Source organism: Mirounga angustirostris, unplaced genomic scaffold (genome assembly GCF_029215605.1).
Source record: "Mirounga angustirostris isolate CCGP_5_RB_7025 unplaced genomic scaffold, mMirAng1.0.hap1 SCAF_4, whole genome shotgun sequence".
In the NCBI taxonomy this organism is placed as follows: Eukaryota; Metazoa; Chordata; class Mammalia; order Carnivora; family Phocidae; genus Mirounga; species Mirounga angustirostris.
In genome coordinates this window covers 22,574,138-22,598,794 of record NW_026991712.1, presented here as the reverse complement: position 1 = coordinate 22,598,794, position 24,657 = coordinate 22,574,138, and the positions used below count along the sequence as shown (strand labels likewise).

Sequence of the window (24,657 nt, the reverse complement as noted above, 5' to 3'; positions counted from 1 at the left end):
TAAAAATACCTAGTTAACAAATAGTATTCACTCCTTCATTTCAAACAAGTATTAAGCACCTATTACATTCTGACTTCAGTGTTAGCAAACAGAGAAGCGATATGAATGAGACATTCATGGTCTCTGTTTTCACTGAGCTTACAGATGATTGGGAGTAGGGAGGAGAAAAAAGGTAGAAACACTTTAGATAGTATGGTTGCCCTATCCCTTTCCCTTATGGAGAGGACAGGCTGAAAGCAAATGATTAGAAGGAATCAGCCAAGCAAAAAAGTATTCTAAGCAGAAGACAGCATTAGTGCTGAATGCCTGAGATGGGCAAGTACTAGGCAGATAAAAAGAAGAGGTCCAGCATGGCTGGAGCACAGTGATAGGTTACGGAGGTCAGACAAACACAGATGGGAAGCCATTAGCTGCACCACAAAACACCCCAACAACAGTTAGTGTGAACGAGACTCCTCAACTCCAACTTAAATGGTGCCCTTGAGTTGTATGTGTTTATGATATATTTTGTCTTAAATTTTAAAATGACCACTCTGGCTGCTATGCAGAGAACAGACTGGAGAGTAGAAACCAGGAGATGAGTAAAGAGTCTACTGTGGAGTGCTGGCAAGGATGTAGAGAAATCGGACACCCATACACTGTGCTGGGAAGGCAAAATAATGGTCAAGATGGTAGATTTTATGTTACGTAAATTTTATCTCTACTTTAAAAACTACACACATAAGCACACAGAATCTACTGTGGTATTACAAAGAGAACAGTGGTGGCCTGGACGAGGATGGTGGCAGTAAGCATGGGAAAGCATGAGAAAAATGGGCAGAAGTGAGAGAGAAATCAAGGGTGACTCTCAGTTTCCTGGCTTGAGCAGCCAAATGTTGGTTTATGGCATTTACAGAGAAGGGGCAGGCTGAGGAAGGAACAGACTGGGAATGTTGGGAATAAATGAAAGTAAATTCAGTTACAATATGGATCCTAAATGGACTGTATCTATAACCTGGAGAAAATTAGCAAGTTTTGGCTCTTTCTTAAATAGCAGAAAAAAGCACAGAACTGGTGTGTGTGTGTGTAAATAAATGTACCATCTAATCCCAGGTCTGGCACTATCTACATAACCTTGGCCCAGTGACTTGGCCTAATGACTTAATCTCTTTTTCAAATGTTTCAGTTTTTTGAAAAAGGGCTTTTTTCAAATTAAGTTTTCATATTTTTCTTATTCCATTTTAATTTTGTGAATCATTTTTTAACTTTAAAATATTTCTTTTTCTTTGGAAACGAGATTAAGTATTTGTTCCTGTTTTCTTCTAATTTCTTAACAGCTTGATTTTAACTTACCTCTAATTAAGTGTCTGGGCCTATGGTGAAAGGTGAGTGAATAAAATGATTTGCTCTACCAAGTAGCTAGTCAAATGTCCAGATCCACTGATTATATAGCCACATTGTGTTCTAAACAACTTCAAGGTTAAAATTTAACAATACTCTGTCACCTAAATGCACTCTTTCAATACATTCTAATGAGTACATATGTACTCTGCTAGTCACTTTGTCGGACACTGAGGCTTAAAATCTGTAAGACACTGCTGCACTCCACCCATCCTAATGAGAAGACAGGAATGCACCCAGATAAACACAGCACAATGGTGTCATCGTTCTAATAGAATGGAAGCACAAAAGATAGCATGGCAGAACCAGATGAGAGTTTCCAGATTCTCTGACAGCTGAAGTTAAGAGTTTTTGAAGAGGAGTTGGAGACAAGGAAGGTGGGAAGGACACTGACAGACACTGGGTGAAGGCAGTGTGTTCAGACACTCTGGCATGAAAAGCATAATGCCTTTGAAGAACTGCACAGAAGGGCAGGACTGGGAAAAAAGAGAGCAGTGAAACTAAGAGGCAGACAACAGTCATAGCACAGAGTCTTGGAAGCCAGGACTAGAAGTCTGGATTCTATTCTAAGGCCAATGGGGAACCAGCCAAAAAGTTAAGCAAAGGAGTAATATGATCATACAATTTGCATTTAGCAAGATCACTACAACGAAAGAGGAAAAGGTTAAAAGCAGGAAGTTAGGAGACTGCGAAAGTAATCAGGAATAGAAATAATGAGACCCTGGTCTAAGGTAGCAAAAGACACAGAAATAAGATGAAATCACGCCAGGAATGTACACACGAGAAGACAGACCCTGAGGAACACTGATCTTTAGAGATGAGCAAAGAGGGATCACCATGGAGAATGAAAAGGGACCTCACAGCGTTGCAGTTGCACAGACTCCAAAAAAAGGTATTTCAGGAAGAAGGGGTCATCAACATATTAAATGTTTAAGCGTCTACAACACCCAGTAACATGGTGATAAAGTCGTCCTTTATGACTTTAGTGAGAGCTCTGACAACACAGAATAGGTGGAACACTAAGAAGTCTGACTACAAAAACAGATGAATGCAAGGTGCCTGGGGGGCTCAGTCAGTTAACCACCCAACTCGATTTCGGCTCAGGTCATGATCTCAGGGTTGTGAGAATGAGCCCTGCATCGGGATCCACCCTCAGCATGGAGTCTGCTTAAGACTCTCTCTCCTTCTCCCTCTGCTCCATCCCCCCACCCCATACCCGATCGTGTGCACTCTCTCTCTCAAATAAATGAATGAATCTTTAAAAAAACAAAACAAAACAGGTGAATATGAACCAAAAGGTGAAAGGAAATGGATAATAATGGCATGAGGTCAAAAAGTGCTTTTTTTGTAACTTTGTTTTTTAAGATGAGGGAGACTTGAATTTAAACATCCTTATTCTTGGAAGATGTATGTTCAAATATTTAGGGGTTAAAAGTTATGTCAGGAATTTACTTTCAAATGGTTCAGAAAAAAAAGTTATGCATTTATGTATATAGATAGCAGGTATAAATGTGGCAAGACAGACCACTGGTGAATCTAGGCAAAAGGTTTATGTGTGTTCATCAGATTGTTTTCTTTCAGTTTTTCTGAGGAGTTGAACATTTTCCGTTTTTTTTAATGGGAAAAACAAGTCAAGAAACCTAACAGAAAAGAACCAGTACGGAAAGTAACTGAAGATATCTGAGGAAAGAGAGTGTAGAAGAACCCAGTCAGATCCCGAGAAGGCAGGATGGACAGGAATGGAGCACCAACCCTCTCATTTCTATCAGTGGGAGAACTGAGGCCCAGAGAGCTAAGCAAGAAATGCTATCATTACTATGCAATTAGTTGTTAAATAAGTCATTTATATGCTGAAGTGCAAAAGGAATTCAGAGAAGAGAAAGATCACCACAAACCCTACCCCTGGGCGATGGGCAGGAGGATAGTGACACTGGAGAAAATCATAAAGGAGAGTTACTGCCATATGCAGAGACAGATCCATTATTTGTTCCTACACCTTAAATCCTGGAGTCTGACTACACTAATTATAGCAATGAGAAAGGTGCTACTAGAAGAGACCCTCTCGATCTACACCAAAAAATGTCTTTAATATAAAGTAATATTGCTAAATATATGTAATTAGCGAAAGAACACAAGCATAGATATGTGGCCTTTAAACGTTTCATAACATTTTTATCACTACAATGTTCTTCAAAATATATCCAATAAGGAACCCTCAAAAATCTGTACAACAGATCTTGAACGGGAAAAGGAATTAAAATAATACCTATTTCAGATAACATTCACAGGAAATCAGGTCCATTACCAAGAGCAGCTTTATGGGGATCTTTTCAGTACCCATTCAACTAGAATACTGAACCAGGGAGTTACTGTTAGGAGTTTCAATAATATAGCCTTTTCTTTTATTGTCAAGGAAACAAAGAACTGAAAAACAGCTCACTTCCAACAGATGTGAACCAAGACACGCAGTGAGAAGTCTGCTCTGGCTGCAGACTTAATGTACAAGGCCCACCCTTAGTTTACTTGTTTAAAGAGGAAATAAAAACAGAATTGTTTCTTCATGTGTGAAAAGCTGAAGGCTTGGGTAACACATTTGTAAACATTAATAAAGGCTGTTATGAAACAGCCATTGCTAGAACTTCCAGCCAATAAAATTAAAACTAAAAATTAAAAAAATTCTCGGGGCGCCTGGGTGGCTCAGTTGGTTAAGCGACTGCCTTCAGCTCAGGTCATGATCCTGGAGTCCCGGGATCGAGTCCCACATTGGGCTCCCTGCTCGGCGGGGAGCCTGCTTCTCCCTCTGACCCTCCTCCCTCTCATGCTCTCTGTATCTCATTCTCTCTGTCTCAAATAAATAAATAAAATCTTTAAAAAAAAAAAAAATTAAAAAAATTCTTTAAATGAAAGGAAATGTAGTATGCTTTATTCACAGCCTAGAACAAATATATCAGGTAAACCAAAAAGTGTATCCACATACGGGCTGTGAAAAGCAAGACCAAGCAAAATTTGAGGAGCTTCTTGGGCATGATTTCTGATGTGGTTTCTTAGAAAAAAATTTATGGCGACAGGCCTGACTACCATCATGCCATTGATGTAAGAAATTAAAATTTGAAGGGCGCCTGGGTGGCTCAGTTGGTTAAGCGTCGGACTCTTGATTTCGGCTCAGGTCATGATCTCAGGGTCGTGAGACGGAGCCTCGCGTCAGGCTCCACAGTCAGTGGGGAGTCTGCCTGAGACTCTCTCTCTCCCTCTCCCACTCAGCCCCTCCCCTCCTGCCCCTCCCCCCACTTGCATGCTCGCCCTCTCTCTCTCTCTCAAGCAAATAAATCTTAAAAATAAACTGAAATTTGAGATGTACAGAGTCTTTTAAAACAGGACTATCAGTCTGGATGACTGTAACAACCCATCAGCATAGGCGCTGCTTCAGGGTTGCTTCATTTTTTTCCTTCCAACAGCAACACAAATTTACCTTTTAAATAATTTCACATGAAAAGGAAAGGGCCCCTCTTTCTATTTCACATAAGATACAGAAGATAGAAACAGTAATAAAATATTTGTCTAGATCTTAGTTGCTATGGCAAACTGGGAACATTTTCTTGGCTATTATAAATGCTGTTTTGGACAAACAGACATTATGGACCAGCTCACTGGTAATTTAAAGCACAAAAGGGCTGTATTTGTTTTGTATGCTCAATAAGCTTGGGAAAAGGTGAAGGCATATATTATATAAGCAAACACTTCCATGTAGTAAATTTAAAATTATTGTATAACTACATATACTCAATACATCAAATTGTAACCTTGCATGCTAAAGAATGTTCTTAGTGCAATGCTTTAAATACAGGTGTGCTCAGTGTGTTTGTAAAAGCAATGAAGAATTAAGTATGACCTTCTAAAAGAGACAAATTAAAGGACTATTATGAATATATGTTTGCAGTCAACAGTGCACTCTTCAGTGCCAAATTAGCCTTGAAAGCTGGCTGTATCACTTAGCACTCCGTTCACCATGCAGTTTCCATCTCCTTCCTCTGTACCTACTTTCTCGTGGCCCCTATGATGGATTCATGCAATACAAAGTGTCACTTCAAGTACGGTCCTATCCAGCCCAGAGCATGGAGAACAATACTGGGCTCTCAGGTCCTCCTGGGTTTACCCTACTTGTCTTCTAACAAACAAGTACAAAGTCTGTATGTTCTTTTGCACAAGCTTCTATCTGGGATTAGAGAAATCTGATAAACTGAGCCTCCATTCCAAACTGGTTGCTTAAGAAAACACACCTTGTTTTTTTCAGTCATCCAACAAATACATACAGACTGACTACCTACTCTGTCTATTTAATTTCATTCTACAGGCCTGCTGCTAGCATTCTCCCACCACAAAACAATCAAGCTTAACGGGCACTTAAGAGGAGCTATATAGACGATTCTGCCTATATTTCTGTTAAGAGCAATAAATGCTAGGAAAAGAAACATTAATTCCATAAAGGAAATAATCTGTTTGGAACACCTCGGTCAGCATTTTACCAATACAATAAATAATATGTAGCAACTAGGTAGCTAAAGCAGTCACAATGGAGGAAGTTATGTCACCACAGTCTAAGACAGAAAAAGCAGTGTCAGGTTCAGAAAATCCTAATTTTACTTGAAAATCCACATTGGAAATTCACTACTAATAGAGTCTGCATCTGAACAAGGGCAAGTGCCACCAGTAAAACGAAGAAGCATTTTCGTATTTTTCCTGAGCATTATTAAATATCCCGACATAATACCATAGGCCTCCAAGGACAGTGTACAATAAATAAAGCTAAGCTCCCCCCCCCTGCCAAAAAAAACCCTCCCCCATGGGCATTTACCCTGTATCAAAAGCAAAAATGATACAGCAAAGGCATCAGAGGGTTCTTATAACAGGAATTATTAGTATTCAAACACTTTCATTTTATCAGTTTGGCTTTTTTCCTGGGATCTTAGCAGGGCTGGACAAATACTACATATCATTACATATGTCTCAAGAACCTCAAAATATGCTTGGATAATTTTTCTCTGGATCGATGGGTTAAATTCTAAGTGAAAGAATCTTTTGCAGAAAGTGATTAAAAAAGGACTTTTCATTAGACAGGGTCACTTACCTACTAGCAAGACTGAGCAATTCATGTTTATCTGCTACAGCTGACTTCTTCTCAAGCTCCCACATTAGGACGTTGATCAGATGTGAATTTTTAATTACAATCGGCACTTCTTCAAACATGTGCTCAAAGGTGATATTTCCCTTTTTCAATCTGTGAAGCATGTTAAAAAATACTTTAGTCTGGTGGTCAGAAGTAAGTGTTAAATTGACTATTTCATACATTTTCCCTAATTACAGGCCCTCTCCAGGATCTTTGTTTCATTAGGACTCTTTAAAAAAGAGAAACTAGTTTTACAGAGTCAAGCATAAGTCGAATGATTTGAATAACACTGAAAACAATCCAAGTTTGAGCTATAAAGCCCAGAAAAAAAGATTCTTGGCAGAAGAAACTATTCTTTCTTTGTAATCAGGTATCTTCAAAATTTCATTGATACTAAAATGTAAATGTCATGGGTAGTTATGCTATATAATCTGTATCTAAAACATTTAAAATAAATAGCTACAACAGAGAAATACTTCAGTTCTTGGAAAGTTCATTTTAAAAGCCTACCAAACTAAAGAAACTAACAACTAGCAGAACACTCACAGGATATCCTATACACAATGGTTCAGAACACAGCAAGAATGCAATTTCTCATTAATTTAGTTGTAACTATCATACCCAGGAATTGTTCATGAGTTAGCTTTTAAAACGTTTTGCACCTTAATTTCTTTAGAAGCTATTGGGAAACTAGCAAAGAACTGTCCTACATGAAATCAAAGCCACTAACTTCAATTTAATAAGAAATCAAAACTCCCAAAGTTAACAGAAAATGAAAGAATTCTGAATTTTTAAAAATTTTAATGTAAATATTCCAATGCCATTATGTAAGATCATAAAACAGCTTTACCGATTAAGTCTGTGCATATCTATCACCCATAAAATTTCCAAAATGCCACATTCCTTACTGATACCTTAAAATGTTTATGTCTTTCCCATCCCCACCCCCCATGAAACAGGCGCTCAGAAAGTAAGACATACAGCTCACAATCATCCTGATACAGAGCTCACAGTCTGACAGCTGCCGGTCACTCATCCCACCTCCCTTTATTTAATCATTTATTTCTTCAAATTCAGTAGCTAATTAATTCCCACTCCAACTGAATTCACCCACAGTGAGAACAACAGATGAGACACTCCATAAAGAACAGTTTAAACATGGAAAGGGAGAAATCAAGTGGCACTCGGCCATGCAAAAGACTTCTACCATCCACATGGCAAAAGCATTACCACGCCACCACTACCAAGGATTCAACAAATGTGGCAAACTAAAATCTTAAAAGGAAAACAGCCAATGCTTTACCATACACCTCACAGGCCCCCAAACACTTACGCTTCAGGAGAAAAATCCTTCTCTTTACAAACTTCCATCAGTTTAGGAGTCAGTCTGTATGCTTTCAGCGAGAGAGACCCTTGGGCAGTTTTTATGGGATCTCAAATAGGGAAAAGAGAAAGAAATTACTAACAATTTCGTTACTGACAATGCTTTGCCTGAATGACACTGGTTCTAGGCACACTGTTACTTACCACACGATATTTACAAAATGAAGATCAAAATAAAAGATCAGAACTCAATCTGAAGCAGATTAAAACCAGTATAGCGAATAGTTAAGTGAAAATGTAGGAACCTTATCATCCTACTTGGAATTGGTAGAGTAACTTCCTCCCAACGTTTTAAAAACAGAAGATTCAAAATGCAGTTATTTTCAAATCTATTCATCAGCTTGAACCAGAAATCTTGATGAAAATTAAACATCTCATATGTTCTATACACCTTATATTCATCTTGTATAATTAGAAGAAAAATACTAATGAATATTAAATGTGAAAATACACTGCATGCATTTGTGTAGTTCAGTCGAGTAATTTAAATGAATAGCCCTGTGAACAAAATTTATCCATCCTAATAGTCACTGTCCAAATTTTTTAGTTAAAACAGATTCTAAAAATGAAATGACTAAAAAGTGCTATCACAAAAGTGTCTTTTTAGTTCCAGAGAAACTCATTTTGTCAAAACTAGCTGCTTACACACTCCATGAGTAAGGGAGCTTAGCACTTGCTGCATGATAACGGCTCCGGCATGCCAATATTCGCCTAAAACCTGTGTTAACATTCATGTTGTCTGAAACTTAACACAGTGAAACTTTTAGCAATAGGTGATAAAATGAAAACCAAAATAGATTGAAACAAGTGGAAAATTCATCAAGGTCTGATGATGCAATGTTTCCAGCCAATATAAGTACACTTTAACAACTTGTTCTTTACTGTAATCCAATTGTTAACATACTGAAACAATTTTGGGGCAGCTCATAAGATTGATCGTATTCATTAGTATTTTTTCTGACAGATACTCAGGACGTTACATTTACTTCTCAGCTGGAAACTATATGCAAGTCTGCCAGATATGGCAAACTGTGAGTGTTTGGGGAGGGGGAAGGCTATAAAGCTGTTAAATTGCCTACAGTTCTGATACAGCACAGAACATCTGGTCTGGAGAGCTTGAGGAAACACCATTAAATAGGCCGAAAAGAAAAAAATCTTTGTGCTAAGAAACAGTCCAGGTTTTGTACGCTGCTGTCAGAGGTATAAAAAAAACTTGGCACACTGTGTTATGATTGGTCAGTCACGTACAGAGCCAGACACTCTAGCAATTGGGGTTTGTTAGACATCTGGTCTAGTTCCACCAGCCCCTTCAAATGAGGGAGGGGAGATGGAGGAATAAAAATGAAGCAGCTACTCCAGCATTCCAAAATGTACACATCAGGGCTCTGATAGCAAGAAAAATAAACAGAAAGAAGGAAACCCTGTCTAGACTTAGCTGCTGCTGAGGCTGCTGCAGAAACAGGGTTGGTATTTACTTGAGAAGGCCTGCCAGGCTGCTCTTAGAGGCAAAAAGACAGAAAGCAAAAATAGTAGTAATAACATTAAGGGAAGAAAAGAATAATAAAGGAAACTCCTACTAACCGTAAATGAGAACGACAGATTCTTCAATGGCATGCTGGTAACTGAACTGAGAATCCAGGAGTGCTCGGGTGACGAACGAGCCATAGTACGTGGACTGGTACCAACCCACGTGGAGGTGATCGATGTTGACATGGCGAAGGCTGCGCATCATTTCCATTTGATATTGGACTAGATGATAGGGAGGAGGGGGTAAAAGAAAAACTATTTAATGATGCCACAAATAGTAAAAAACAAGCCTTTTTGGAAACCTGTTTTTACACAACTATTTATTAGCTAAAGGACACAACACAGTTTCCAGATTTAAAATTCATTCAGTTCACCTATACCGAAAATGAATTTAAGCTTTCAAATCATTTCAAATCACTGAAGCTTTCCTTTTTTCATTAATGAAATAACATACTGCCGAAAAGTTACTAAAAACAACAGTAATAATGCCTTGTTCTAAACAAGAAATTATTTATTAAATGTGGTTTCCACTCCCTTCTTAAAACTCTTAAAAATAGTAAATGTTTAAGAAAAAAATTGTATAATTGCTAAAATGGTTAATTTTAAGACATTTCATTTGAATTAATAAAGTGAGAATGTCTTCTTCAACACAGCTTTTAGAACTGAGAAGTTAAAATCATCAAGAAAATGAATAGGGAAACAATTAACTACCACATTATTTAAATACGAACAGAATACAAGCTGTAGCTGATTTAAAATATAAGAATTCATTTTTGCCTTCATCTGGTGCCCCCTGCTGCATATGCTAAATTTAAAAAAAAAATCTTTTTTCTTGCCTGTGTGTTCTTTTGCGTTATGTAACAGATATTAATTTTTCATTAGAGTTATAGGTTAATCACCACGTATAGAATGAAAAGGTTGAAAGACTTTTACTTTCATCAAATTAATGACTATAATGTCTATTATTAACTTAAAGCAATATTACTAGAATAGGTGCAAACTGAGACTATAATAAGTAGAAGATTTTAAAAAGCAATAGAGTCCAATAATGAATAGCAAATATGTAATACAGGAGACAATTTTATAGTCAACATAATAACCAAGTTACTTCTATTATAATGAATGTACAACTATGTGGAGTAAATATATTTGCTTACCTTGGAATCTAACCTATTTCATTTTTAAACTTTTAATCAGGCTTTAGCAAAAGTAAAGTTATATGCCTGTCATTTCCTTGGTTATAGCACTATGGTTTAATAAAGCAAACAAGATTCAGGATCATAAAGTATGAAAGAATCTCCCTCAGATGGTCACAATCTTATTTTTTCAACGTTTGTTACTAGGCAAAGAAATTATAAATCTGCTTATTCCAAGGAAGGTTATATTTCTCATGATAAATATGGCAGCCAGCTTTTCAACTATTCAAGAATTTGGTTTTTTAGTTTTTCTTTTTATATACAATATGATGGCCTCAAGAAGAAGCAGTATAAAAATAATATGATAATCTTATATCAATTATCTTTTATCTTAAATTTTTGTCCCTCTGGCACATAACAGACCTCCTTTCCAGCTACTTTAACAGATTTGTACGTATCAACCACATAAATATGGTATAGAACCACTGCTATGGCCTCTTTCTGCTTTAAAATTCCCGCTTTTAAATTAAAATCACCCATTTGACTAATGGAATTTAATCAAATACCACAAGTAAAACAGGAGCCAGTACTATTCATTTTAAAGGAATAGGGAGAAGGAGATAGGGAGAGATTACCAAGCAATTGACAGTACAAACATGGCTTTATAGGATGATTTCTTTCTGCCAATGTACAATTTAGGTGTAATATAAGCAGAAGTTAGATTCAATCTGCAACAGTAGAAAAAAAAGAAAAGACTTGGAATCTTGAGATCTAGGTTCTCATACTAGCTCTTAGATTGCTCTTAGATTTTTCCCATGGGGAATCTTGCTGTCCAGTTAATGATCCTTTTCTGATGCTCAGCCTTCCCACCTCCAGAAAGATCAGAGAGCACATCACAAGCAAAATGTTGTGACTCCACAGTGTTCATTAAATATGCTAATTAAAGTAATAATTTTTCTAAAGACTAAAGCAGAGCCTCCAGCATGCATTAATACCTAAAAAATGCATTTCTCTGGAAGAGTCTGTAATCTTACTAAGTCTCTCCCCAAATAGCCTGAATACAATAGGTTTTATAATAGCACTTTCAGGATGCAGGGGGTAAAACAAACTATATGATTAGTAGCAAACCTCCAAATTCCTTCTTCACCCAGAATCTTACCTATTTTATAGCTCCTTGGACAAGAATGAAAATGAAGTATTCCTCTCAGCTAAAAAGAGACTAAGGGATAGGAGGCTTGTCATTCTACAGGAAATACCACTGTTCCAGTGTATTTACTTCTTGAGAATTGAGAAGTAGAGAGATGAGCTTGTAAGGCTCTAATAAAAATTTATTTTTAAGGTTATAAAGAGTTTTCATATGACCTAAATATGGCAAATAAATATTAAAATGTAAGGGGTAGGACCAAGACAGGTAAGTTGATAAATTGCTTCTAAAAATCTACAAGGCACTGGAATTTCACTATTACCCAAAAAATACAGTCTGGGCCTATTCTATGTGAAATGTCCAAATATTCTCTATTTCGGTTTGGACTTTCCACCCCAAGTTTAAAAATTAAAAAACACAACTTAAAGAATGTCCTCTTGGAGGTGTCACACAAAGAAAGGATCTTAAAGGATTGCAAGTGCCTGGGTGGCACAGTTGGTTGACCATCCAACTCTTTGGTTTTGCTTCAAGTCGTGACCTCAGGGTCATGAGACCGAGCCCTGCACTGGGCCCCATGTCGGCCTCTATGCAGCGTTCCATGTAGGGCTCCATACTCAGCACAGAGCCTGATTAAGATTCTCTCTTCCTCTCCCTCTGCCCCTTCTGCTCATGCTCTAAAATAAATAAATAAATCTTAAAAAATAAAAGGACGGCAAGTGATCTGTGAAAAGATGAGCTTCCAAGTAAAGTTGGGGTGCACTGAGGCCCAGTCCTCACCAGGACTATGCACATGAGCCTCCAGTAAGTGCACAGTTCAAAGAGGTAAGTTTAATTCAATAACAAACAAACAAACAAAAATTTAAGTGATATGTTTTTCTATTATATACAAGCTGAGGACCAAGAAAAACCTCAGAGCCTGCCAAGTGAATTGCTTTCTTTGCAGACTTTTCGGTCTGTGTCCTCCCTTTTAATGGTGACAAAGACATGTGACTCTCATCTCCCTTCACCCAGTGTTTCTTTTCTTCCCCCTCCAACCCAAGTTTTCAAAAAACACAAAACCAAACCCTGCAAGTATCCTCACAAATCTAAGGACAAGAAATGCACAGCAGACTATCCCAATACATCGGTCTCAAAACCACGCTCCTGGCAGCTACCACCAATCAAATGATCTGAGCTGCCACACCAGCTAACACCTATTTATTTACCCCTCCGGCCTATGGAAGACACAAGGAAAAAATCGTGAAATGGTGATGTCCCAGTTAATTTTACCCAGGAAATAAGGAACGACCACTGCAGATTCTCATCTCCCAGCGAATGCCATTGCTTTTGTGGCTATGCTAGTTTCTCTCAGGAGTTATACTGGGGTGGGCACTTAAGGCACACACAAGAGACCCAATTTAGCTACAACACTAAGATAACAGGGGAGGAGAGGAAGCTCATGCTTTCTGGAAGTGGCTATGAGGATGCCTTGTCCCATCCCACAGGCTCTGGGTGAGTGGGAGGTAGAGCCGTATTTGCCTTCTCCTGCCCAGCTGAACTCACTTTACTGGGCTGGAGTTTTAACAGGAGGGCATAAAAGATGTGACTAGGTAGAGATAAGGTTCATCCCTGTGTAGGGAGTGCCTCGTACCTCAGAACTCAAGAGAGTCACAGCAAAAGAAACAAAAGGAAAAAAGAGAAGGAAAAGAAAAAATGAGGCTCCTTGATACAAAGTACCAAAATTCCCTACTGTTGAGTTAATGCAGGTCAATGAAGTAAGAAATAAGCATTTCCTGGCATCTTTGTAGAGTTGGTCCAGGGTTAGGCACACTTTCACTTTTATTCTAAAGTTCTCATATTTAACAAAAAGAAGCCCAAAAGCAGCAATTTCAACCAATGATATTCACTTCTGAATTGATAACCAAATATTCCTGGGGGAGTTCCCAAAGATGAACAGCAAGAGGAAAATTGTTTTGGAGGGGGACTATTTTTAAATCATGGTAATATCCAACAAAAGGGCTCAGCTCAGAATTGTATAGTGAAAAGTTCAGGAAGGAACTTTTTAATTTTTAAGCATTCTTAGTCTAAAAAGCAAACACCCTACTGACTGAGGAGAAACAGTGCACAGCAAATGAATTTCAAAAACAAATTGGTAGTTTCTATTAAGCCAACTCAAATTACTAATACAAAAGCAATCTTAACATGCAACTGAGGTGGGTGCTACAAAATTTGGAAGGATTATAAAAATGAGCTGAAGTTTTATAAATCTCTTCAATCTCTACAACTGTCTTAATTGGCTAAGCCTCTCCCAAGCAAAGGAGAACCTGGTTTACAACACTGAATAACTGTTCGAGGTTTGGCACCAGTATATTCATATTCACTTTTTCCAGACATCCTCTTTGCAAAACAGTCAATTTTAAATTGCCTAGAACTAAAACTGTCTTAACTGAGGCAGGCTGCCCAATAACTATTCCTTTCAAAAATCCACCGCATTTGTTAGGCTTTCTTTTGTTTTTATCTCCAAATATGAAAACAGCTAAAATAATATGTTGTTTTATATTTAAATGCTATATCTGGAGTTACACTGGCAAGCAACAAAAAAGCTTAAGATTTGAATTCTCCTGAAGATCACTGAGAAGGACAAGGAATTAGAAGCTTTTTAGTTCAGTAGAATAATGAACCAGCATTCTTTCTCCTTCAATTCCTCACCCTCATCTTTAAAATCATCTTTTTTATTATTTTAAGTGAGCCTTACCAAAATACAAAAGAAAAACAAGAACAAAGACTTGCCATAGGTGGCTAGGCTGAGATGAGCTGAGGGCAGAAAGTTAAAGCTGTAGCATAGTCCAAAACTCGAGATAATCAGTCTATCAGATTAAGGGGGGGGGGGGAGTGTTTTATAGATGTATTAGGGAACTTTTAAAAGACAAAGTGACCTAATGTAAATTTTAGAAATTAAAGACAATTTAATAGACATACTGTTTTCATTTAATGACTTAATACCATATCAAATAAATCCAAATTATTTTAAAATAAATTATGACAAAATTATATAAAAAAATATACATATATATATATATATAGCCTAGAGGGAAAGGGTAGAGCTAAACACTAGGAGAGAAGGTAGCACTTAGTGAGCACTTATTATGTCAGACTTCCTGCGAAGTGGTCTACATATGTTATCTGACTTTATTCCTCACAGTAACTCTAATGAGCTAATTACGGTTACTGAAATCCTCTTAGAAAAACTGTTTACCACAGCTTGTAAAGTGGCAGGACTCAATTTGACTTCAGACTCTCTGACTCCAAAGCCCAGGTAACCACCCACTTACAGAATCTCATCTCTTCTTATTGGTAGAGTGTAAATTATTTCTGAGCCAATAAAGCGTAACACACAAACACAACAGAAATACACAATTTCTAGGTTTTGAGAAAACACAGCTTGTGCATGTTTGACCACTAAATCAACCAATAATTTAGCAATACCAGTAAGATTTTAAGTGATAAAACTACCTAAAAAGATTTGTAATTGTCAAAGTCCATAGTTATCACAAATATGTAATCAAACTCCTAAAACACTGCTATGTTACTATTTGAAATTTATGCCAATACTACTCTTTGTAACTAAGAACTGGCTTAGATCAAAGATGACTTGCACAAACACATCAAGTAAGGGAACAGAGACCAAATCTAGTAGATGCTCTTTGCAGCAAAGAAACCTACTAAGTTCAATCAAGAGATGCAAATGGCTTTAAAAGCAAGCAAACAAACAAAACCCCACAACTCTGAAACAAATCAATGGTTTCAACAAACATGACAGGGAAGTGGAATACATCAAAATCTCCTATCTGTTTTAGCGCGAGGGCTAACCTAAGTAGGACTTTTAAGAAAATAATTATAAGCCTCCTTCCCAGCAGCACCATGGGACACCAGTGAACACCGACAGGCTATGAACTGTGAAGGCTTTGCTCATCATTTAACAAGACAAACTATTCTGAGCTTTCCTCTTCATATCAGACTTTCTGCCAAGCTGCACATACGTTTCAGGCAGTGTTCAAAGCTAGTAGCAGATGTAGATTTAAGCAAACAGAATGTGCATTTGAAAGAAGACTTAAATAAGAGTCTACTATGGGTGGAGAGAACTATGGAATATATATACATTTCTTAAAACTTCCATATTCTCTTTACCCAGTCTGTATCATATATGCATCCTTTTTTCCAATTAATACATCATCTGTTATTAAGGCCACCCCTGTGAATGCTTAAGGATTTTGGTAACAGTTCATTTTTCACATTAAGTGCCTGATACATTACTCTACCTAGAAACTAATTTGTTTTATTTTAAAAGAAATAAGAAAAATACTGCCTTTCTTAATAATCTTACAGAATATTTTTTAATAGTTCATTTGTCCTGGGTGGTTTAATTTCTTCTTTAAAGTATTTATGAATTCTGACAAATAATTTCTTCGGAATGCCAAGCTGAAGATAAGGGAAGGGGAGGCAACCACTCTATCTTTTAAAACTAGTAAGAGCTTTGAAAATTGGGGCAAATAAGGTTTTTTGAGGTTTTAATGTTTCTCAAAAAGTATTTTATGAAATAAACTGGACTCTTTACAGAAAATAACATGTATATCCTGTAAAAAATTCATATTGTTATCTTCTCAACTAAATCATGAAACATAGTCAAAGAGATTCTATTTCTTTGAGGTTATGAAATCTAAAATGTATACACATCTCTGCCCTTGATCATGAAAACACATGCAAGTAAGTGGATGATGGAGAGCAACTAATAAGTTAACTATAGGTCATCTGAGATCTGTTTATACAAAGTGAATTCACCTGGACAGGACCAAAGGCTACTGACCTCTTTACCCATCACCACGAAGAATTCTCTCCTGAAGAACAGCCTACTGACCACTGCTACCTCTTGCTACAATTATGAGGATGATATGTTAGAAGATTAAAGGAGAATCTCTGGATTTAGAAAAATACATATTTCATACTAGGTTATAGGCTCTTTCATGAGGACAAGTAACACTTCTGTCATATTTACAGCTATATATCAGGTATTAGACTAATTCTGGCCCAAAATTAAGTACTGAAAGTATTCAGGAAAAAAAAAACAAAACGGAGTATTTCAAAAACATGATTGTTGTTAATGTACTAGAAAGGTCACAATTATTAGTAAATTTGTTATATATATCCATGTTACTATGTCCACAGAGGACACGAATTAGCTTGCTTTAAAACAGATAAAATCATCAGAAATCAAGACTGGGTAAAGTATAAATTAGAATGCATAAATAGAAATTGTAGGTGAGGCAGAGACCTGAACAAAATGAAGTAAACCACAGATATTTTTTTTTTATAATAGCATTTTTTAAATTTTTTTTAAAAGATTTTATTTATTTATTTATCAGAGAGAGAGAGACAGCGAGAGCGGGAACACAAACAGGAATGGGAGAGAGAGAAGCAGGCTTCCCGCCAAGCAGGGAGCCCGATGCGGGGCTCGATCCCAGGACGCTGGGATCAATGACCTGAGCAGAAGGCAGACGCTTAATGACTGAACCACCCAGGCGCCCCCATAGATATTTTGTTTTACTAAAATACACAAATTTGGCTCTAAGCATTCTGGCAATCAAAGCAATAAGGGAAACTTGGTCATTTACATTATCCAAAGGGAGAAAAACATCAGATCTCAAAGTCAGTAAGACTTTCCCCAGTACTTAACCCATATATAAAGTTTTCATGTGGGGTTTCAAAGCAAAACTAGTATGCAATTTTTTGAGAAACAGAAGACATTTCTGTAATAGAATAATTACACTTGATTTACCTTTCCTATAAATCTAAGTTTTTAATGTAAAACAAGGAAAGAATGGCCTCATGAGTACTTGTTATAACACACAAAATAGTCTATACAAGTTATCAAAAAAAAAAAAAAAGAAGAAGAAGAAAAGGGCTGCCAAAATGAATTAATAGTTTCACCCCCAGGGGCGCCTGGGTGGCACAGTCAGTTGGGTGTCCGATTCTTGGTTTCGGCTCAGATTGTGATCTCAGGGTTGTGGGATCAAGCCCTGCATTGGGCTCTGTACTCAGCACAGAGTCTGCTTAGAGTTTCTTTCTCCCTCTCCCTCTGCTGCTCCACCGTGCACGTGCACTCTCCCTAATAAATAAATAAATCTTAAAAAAAAAAAAAGTTTCATCCCCTATCAGTTCAAACTTCAGTTGTTCAAAAAATAGAATGAGATGCTTTAGCAGTGCGCAGTCAATATTCAAAATAGAGAACAAATGATCACTTTTGGGAGGTACTGGTTGCGATGTGCAAACAAAACTGTTTGTACTGAAACCATTTACTGAGCACCACCTGTGCTGGGAGCCTCATAAAGTTAGAGTGACACCATTTTCTAAAAAGTACCCTCTTCAGTATGGCTGCCCAACAAGCTGGTGGTAGTTACTGCATTTATCTCCCTGAGCTTTAATTTCCCCAGCTGGAAAATGGTGATTTCCACTTCCAACCATATGATGATGGCAATTTAAAAAATTTACCTCCAGTCCACATGGCTTTGTGCTTACTGAGCATTTTCAGGGGGAAAGTCCCATAGATACTACACACTACAAACGTATACACTGACTTTATCCATCCCACCCACAAACCCTACTACTTCTCCCTCACTAAGGGGTACTCTGAGTCATCAATCTTCACCACACTCAGCTCATATAGCTATTTACCTTCTGAATTGGTCTCAAATTTATTTTCTCCAAGGCATTTAGAATGTTTCTAAAAAGGGCGCCTGGGTGGCTCAGTTGGTTAAGCGACTGCCTTCGGCTCAGGTCATGATCCTGGAGTCCCGGGATCGAGTCCCGCATCGGGCTCCCTGCTCAGCAGGGAGCCTGCTTCTCCCTCTGACCCTCCCCCCTCTCATGTACTCGCTCTCTCTCATTCTCTCTCTCAAATAAATAAAATCTTTAAAAAAAAAAAAAAAGAATGTTTCTAAAAAATTTATAAATGGCATGGGAAAATGTTCATGAGATGCTACCAGGAAAAAAAGAAGAATATAAAACTATAAACCATATAAATGCCAGTATGTAAACAACCTGGGTTCCTCCCTCCTTGTAAGGAGAAAGACTACAAAGAAACATGCTAAAATGGTAACGACGGTAGTTCTCCAGGGAGTGACATCATACGTGATTTTTGTTTTCTTACTTATTCTTGCCCTTATTTTCCATGTTTTTTGACAAAAGAAGTATGCAATACACGTAACATGAAAGGTGTATGTGCATACATATCAACAGAATTTTCTACTGCTGCTAACTTGCCTACATTTACCACGGTCATCAAATAACCTGGGTACCAGCACTCCTAAACTGTGGGAGCAGGGAACAGAACAGGGTACTTCAGACTACTCAGAATCTGAAGTAGCCAACTTGGTCTAAATACCGTCTGCCACAGACTGAATTATCACCTACCCCAAGTTCTTATGTTAAAGCCCTAACTCCCCAAGTTGATGGTATTCAGAGATGGGGTCTTTAGAAAGTAATCGGGTTCAGTTGAGGCCATGATGGTGGGGCCCTTCACAATGGGACTAGTGCCCTTTAGATACCATGTAAGAAGAGACACCACAGAGTTTGCTTCCTTCCTCCCTCCCTCTCTCTCCTCCCATCTCCATCCACAGGCAGTACTAGGGCCATGTGAAGTCACAGTGAAAAGTGCCAACCCTGCTGGCACCCTGATCTTGGACTTCCAGTCTCCCAAACTGTGAGAAATAAATTCCTGTTGTTTAAACCATCCAGTCTACTGTACTTGTTAAGCAGCCCAAACCCAGACACCATCGTTAATACACATCAGTTGTGTGACCTACAACAAAATTATTTTGGCCTAGGTCTCCTCTGTTGCAAATTAAGAGGAAAAAACAGTACTTACTTCAGAAAGTAGTTAAAAGAGGATTAAATGAAATTATTCACAGCAAGAGTGTGGTGTGTTAAATAACCTCAAGAAGAATTCAATACGTCTTCACCATCACCTATTATTCAGAAGTGCTGTGTAGAATCGAGAAGTCATGGCACTTATCTCGAGCAAAGGATAAGTTTTTGGAAAATTGGACTGGATTAACTTGGTCTCCAAGTGTTGTATAAACTCTCCCTTGCCCATCTCCATACCAGGAGTAGGAAGGAATCAGGAAAACAGAGAAGGGGATTAGAGATTGTATGTGTGACTACAAAAACAAAGTCTGTGAATCTGTAACATCTATTTCATGAAACCAAATTTATAGTATGAATATGAATACGATAAAAAAAACAATCTAGCATAAAAAAGGATTACAAAACAAACAAAAAAAACTTCTTAGATACTAAAACTATGAGCTAATTATATTCCGTACAATAAAGAACAGATTCAATAAAGAAAGAGACAAGCTACAGAAATTAGATTTCAAGCAAAGGTAATCTTGGGTGTTCTATTATTATTGTGTATGTAACAATATAATTGCATTGTACCATATAAGTTTCTATCTCCTGATTCCATTTATAACTCTTCCAAAGAAAGAAAATAAGCTCCCTGTCCCCTCCCAACAAGTAACTTTAGAAACAACACTGAGAATGAGGGTGGGGATCGGATGGAGGAGTGAGCAGTAATGCCAGCTTGCATGGGGACTTGGTAAAGGCTAATGGAAATACTGCCACCCCAATAAAACAGTAAACTCAATCAGATAGAGCAAACAGCTTTATAGCAGGCCCCTATTGCTCAGGGAAATGATCCACTCTGGCAGCCTCAACTTTCCAAAGATAGTTTCCTTTACCTTCAAACATCAGGACAATTTGGACTAGAAAACCAGTATTAAACATGTCATAAGAAGAAAGCCGAAGGGACAAAATCTTTTAAGAGTATCTTAACTACAAATTAAAGGGAAAGCTGGCAAGAATGGCAAATGACCAGAGTTAAAGAAAAGGTTAGGAAGGCAAATAATTTTCCTATGGATTACTTAAATCAGAGAAACAGAAGTACTTACAACCACACTCTCCATTCACCCCTTTTTTGTCCCCCACCGATTTCCCTGCACGCTCTGCTTAGTCCAAACTTATTTTTATAGGATAAGGAATACAGAGTTCTATGCTGAGAAAATGATCAAGCAGAAATCCTTATGGCAGCCACAATAAATCTGAGGTTAGAAAACCTGTGGCTTATTTTTAAGGAGGCCATGTTACCTTTCCCATTACAATCTCCTTTTCCCAAAACCACATGCATATGTACTTTTGTGGAAAGAAGATCTAAAACTTTCACCAAATTCTCAATGGGACTCAAGATCCAAAAGATGAGTAACAAGTACTGAGGTGTAGTGGAGAACAAGCCAAACGTGGTCCCACTTAGGGATTCTCACTCCTCTGTACGATTGTGGGGAGAGGAGGAGGGGCTGGGTGTGAAGCAATAATCAATTCACTTCGGGGGTAGCCAAACAGTAGCAAAAACAGCACTGAGATCACTAAAAATAACACTATCCAGAAGAGTTAGAATGACAGGCCAAAGGAATAGAGAAAACCCCAGCTGTCAGCAAGATACCCAACAATGTCACTCTTACCCTTGTCCTGCCAAGACCAGGAAGTCCATCATGGAGAAAGCCGGATGGAGGCTTCACCTAAACTACTCTGTGACGGAGACTAGTAATTCCCAAAATGGACAAGAGAAAACACATGCTCTTACCCATACAGGGACAGTGACTAGGGCTTATAAGCTAATAAGACTGTTCTAAAGGCAGGGACGGAGTTGTGATCCTAACAGAGAGATAAACCTTCTCTTTTTGAGAAGAAGAAACATTCTGGGGAAAGGTTGGTCTCTACCAAAAATATTACATTATAAAAACACGCTTAGCACAAACCATATTCTGCTATGTTACAAATATACCTTGGAGGTATACAGCTCTACAAACACACAGTAACACCATCCTCAAGCAACTCAGTACTCCTGTTATCTTTCAGAGATTTTACACAGAGATCTCTACATGCCATTACTGAGACATGTCTAATCAGCTGTCACTATGTAATCTGAAGCTCCTAAAGATGTTTTTCTAGGGAGGGCCTCGTGGATTAGTGAAGAAGATGAAATACAGTGTGTAGGGGGAAGTAAAAATCATTGAAAGGCAAGAAAATCACTACAGAAAGATGTTGGAAGGCTACAAAACAGACCAAATAATTCTCTTCCGCAATTGGCAGGCAAGATCCTGCCAGATGTTTGAAATAGAATTAACCTTTATGGACTACACTGATAGAAATAAACTGCATAACTCTAAATAAATAAATATCTAGGGAAGCATAAATAACTACCTAAGAAGGGCTATCTTTGTTTTACTTTCCCTGAATTTGTTTCAAATAGATTATTTCTCCCATCCCACCAAAAAATAAAAAATAAAAATAAATAAAAAATTTGTCCCTCACAGCAGTGTCCACAGATACTGAGAGCCAAAAGCTTATGCCAAGGCTTTTGAAATTGTGCCAAAGGCAAACCAAATAGTATCTCCTTAAAAAGCTGAGTTTAATCAGAGTATTTGCAAACCAGGTAATATCACCTTAACAACAAAAACTTTTTTTTTTTTCTCTTTTTCCTTGAAGAAAAGATTACAACAGTCAGTCAGATAAAGGCATCACAAATGGCTTACAGATGCTTCCTCCTCATATTTTGGGGAAGAAAAATCTTAAACAGCAAATCATGCATTCATCCCTTCATATATTCATACAAGCAGGTATTCCAAGCTCTAATGTGCCAGGGTTTTAGGTGCTGTCCAGCACTGGGCCTTGAAGACTGAAAAGGTTCCCACAGCTGATATTCTAGTAGAGAAGAGCAGATACGACATACACTGTGACAGCCAGTAGTCCTGGCTCTACACAAATGCTTAAATGTTCCCTCAAGAAAATATCTGGGCAATCCCAGATAGTTCTCCGCACATTTAAAATGGACAAACTATTTCTGTTAATAACAACCAGGAAATCAAGTCTGGGAGTCAAAGACCTGGCTTCTTACCCTGCCAAATGCAGTGCAGAAGAATAGTCACGGGCTGAGAAAACAAGAGACCCGAATCACTATTTTGGCTTTGCCAGTAAATACAATAAAATAAAGCAGGGGAAAACCTCCCAATAACCAAACTGCTCTTAAAGATATAGTTTTAAAACCATCTAGACTTTATCTCAAATGAAAAAATGATTTGGTTTAATGTTTATCACATGGTAATGATGACAAAGAGTTTTAAAAGCAAGGACCAGATAACTATCCTCCCTGAATAAAATTTCATGTGTTTCTTTGCTAAGCTTTGAAGTTGGAATCAATTATCTCTAAAGTGCTTTTAGATGATAATATTCCACAGAGATAAATGAAAAAAGTCCGTTTTCACTAAAAAATACAGTCTAGAAACCCTAACAACAAGTGTGGTCAGAAGAGCAGGGGCAGTAACAAGGAACACAGCCTAAGAAGTAACAAGAGTTCGGGCGCCTGGGTGGCTCAGTTGGTTAAGCGACTGCCTTCGGCTCAGGTCATGATCCTGGAGTCCCGGGATCGAGTCCCGCATCGGGCTCCCTGCTCGGCAGGGAGTCTGCTTCTCCCTCTGACCCTCCTCCCTCTCATGCTCTCTGTCTCTCATTCTCTCTCTCGCAAATAAATAAAATCTTAAAAAAAAAAAAAAAAAGTAACAAGAGTTCTAGACTAATGAGTATATGTGGGTTCCCCACACAGAAAAAGGGTCTTGGGCTAACCCTTAAGAAGGTGGAGGTTCGAAAGAGTCATGAGATTTTCTTCCCAACATTTACTTTATTTCAGACAAATATGCACTGGAACAGTGGCTCTCAAACTTATATCATCTGAAGATCATTTAATGGACATTTGGTCTCATGAAAACCAATTTCAAGTTTAAAAAAGCTGTTATCCTAATTTTAATTATATAAATAGAAGTTTGATTAAAATTAAAACCATAATAAATCTACTGTATATCTGTGATAGAGATGCTGTGCATGAGGTCCAGGGTTTAAACACACAACCTGGAGATGGATGATGTGGATGTGGATTATAGACAGCAGCCTAAGAGGCTGCTTTTCTCATTCTAGTTGTACTAACTTAGAAGCTCCTTATGCAGACTTACAGGTTATAAGAAAATGCAACAAGAGTTTTGTTGTCAGATGATCTTACATATATGCATATATGTGTTTTATATATATATATAAATCTCTGTCCAAGGGACACATTATACCTAAAAATTACTATTTCAATTGGGGAAATTCTGGAAACTAGATTTTAACCCTTGATTTTATTAAGCTCTGGAGCTATTCATATCCTACTGCCATATTTAGATATAGTTTTGAAAATATGCACAGCAATCTCATCTTCTCTTTTTAAGACTTTTTTTTTATTATTATTTATTTATTAGTGAGAGAGGGATAGACCAGAAGCAGGGGGGAGCAGCAGGCTGAGGGAGAAGCAGGCTCCCTGCCGAGCAGGGAGCCGGATGTGGGACTCGATCCCAGGACCCTGGGATCATGACCTGAGCCGAAGGCAGACGCTCAACCAACTGAGCCACCCAAGCACCCCTCTCATCAACTTCTTCCTCAAATAAATTATCAAGGCTTAGTAAAAGTGGAAACACTTTACTCATCCCAGTATCACAATTTCAATGTTAAAAATTGTGATTTTTTTTTTTTTTTTACTCACAAGTAATAATGTAAAGCTACTTAGGATACTACATGTTTAGCTAAAACATGCTGCTTTTAGCAAATTATTTGAAGGAATGGAAATAGCTTTTATTGGCACTGTGTCATAAAGAAGGCATAAAAATGTAAACTCTTCTCTAAAGTCAAAGATTCATGCAGACATACTTCTCCTCATAGGCAGTACTGGAAAAGCAGGGTCAGATTTTTCATTCAGCATATTCTAAAGACAAACACTCAGAGGCTGAAATTTTAATTTTATTATT

General features: G+C 37.7%; 1 protein-coding gene across 3 annotated transcripts in view; it reads right to left on the bottom strand.

Moving 5' to 3' along the window:
• EIF3H (eukaryotic translation initiation factor 3 subunit H) overlaps positions 1-24,657 on the bottom strand; it is a 95,813-nt gene that overhangs the window by 7,077 nt on the left and 64,079 nt on the right. For all 3 annotated transcript variants that reach the window (XM_045896011.3, XM_045896014.3, XM_064587985.1), the window contains exons 3-5: positions 9,509-9,676; positions 7,878-7,977; positions 6,506-6,655 (exon numbers count right to left, since the gene is read on the bottom strand). In XM_045896011.3, coding sequence (XP_045751967.1) covers positions 6,506-6,655; positions 7,878-7,977; positions 9,509-9,676 — 418 coding nt within the window. The remainder of the gene's footprint in view (positions 1-6,505; positions 6,656-7,877; positions 7,978-9,508; positions 9,677-24,657) is intronic.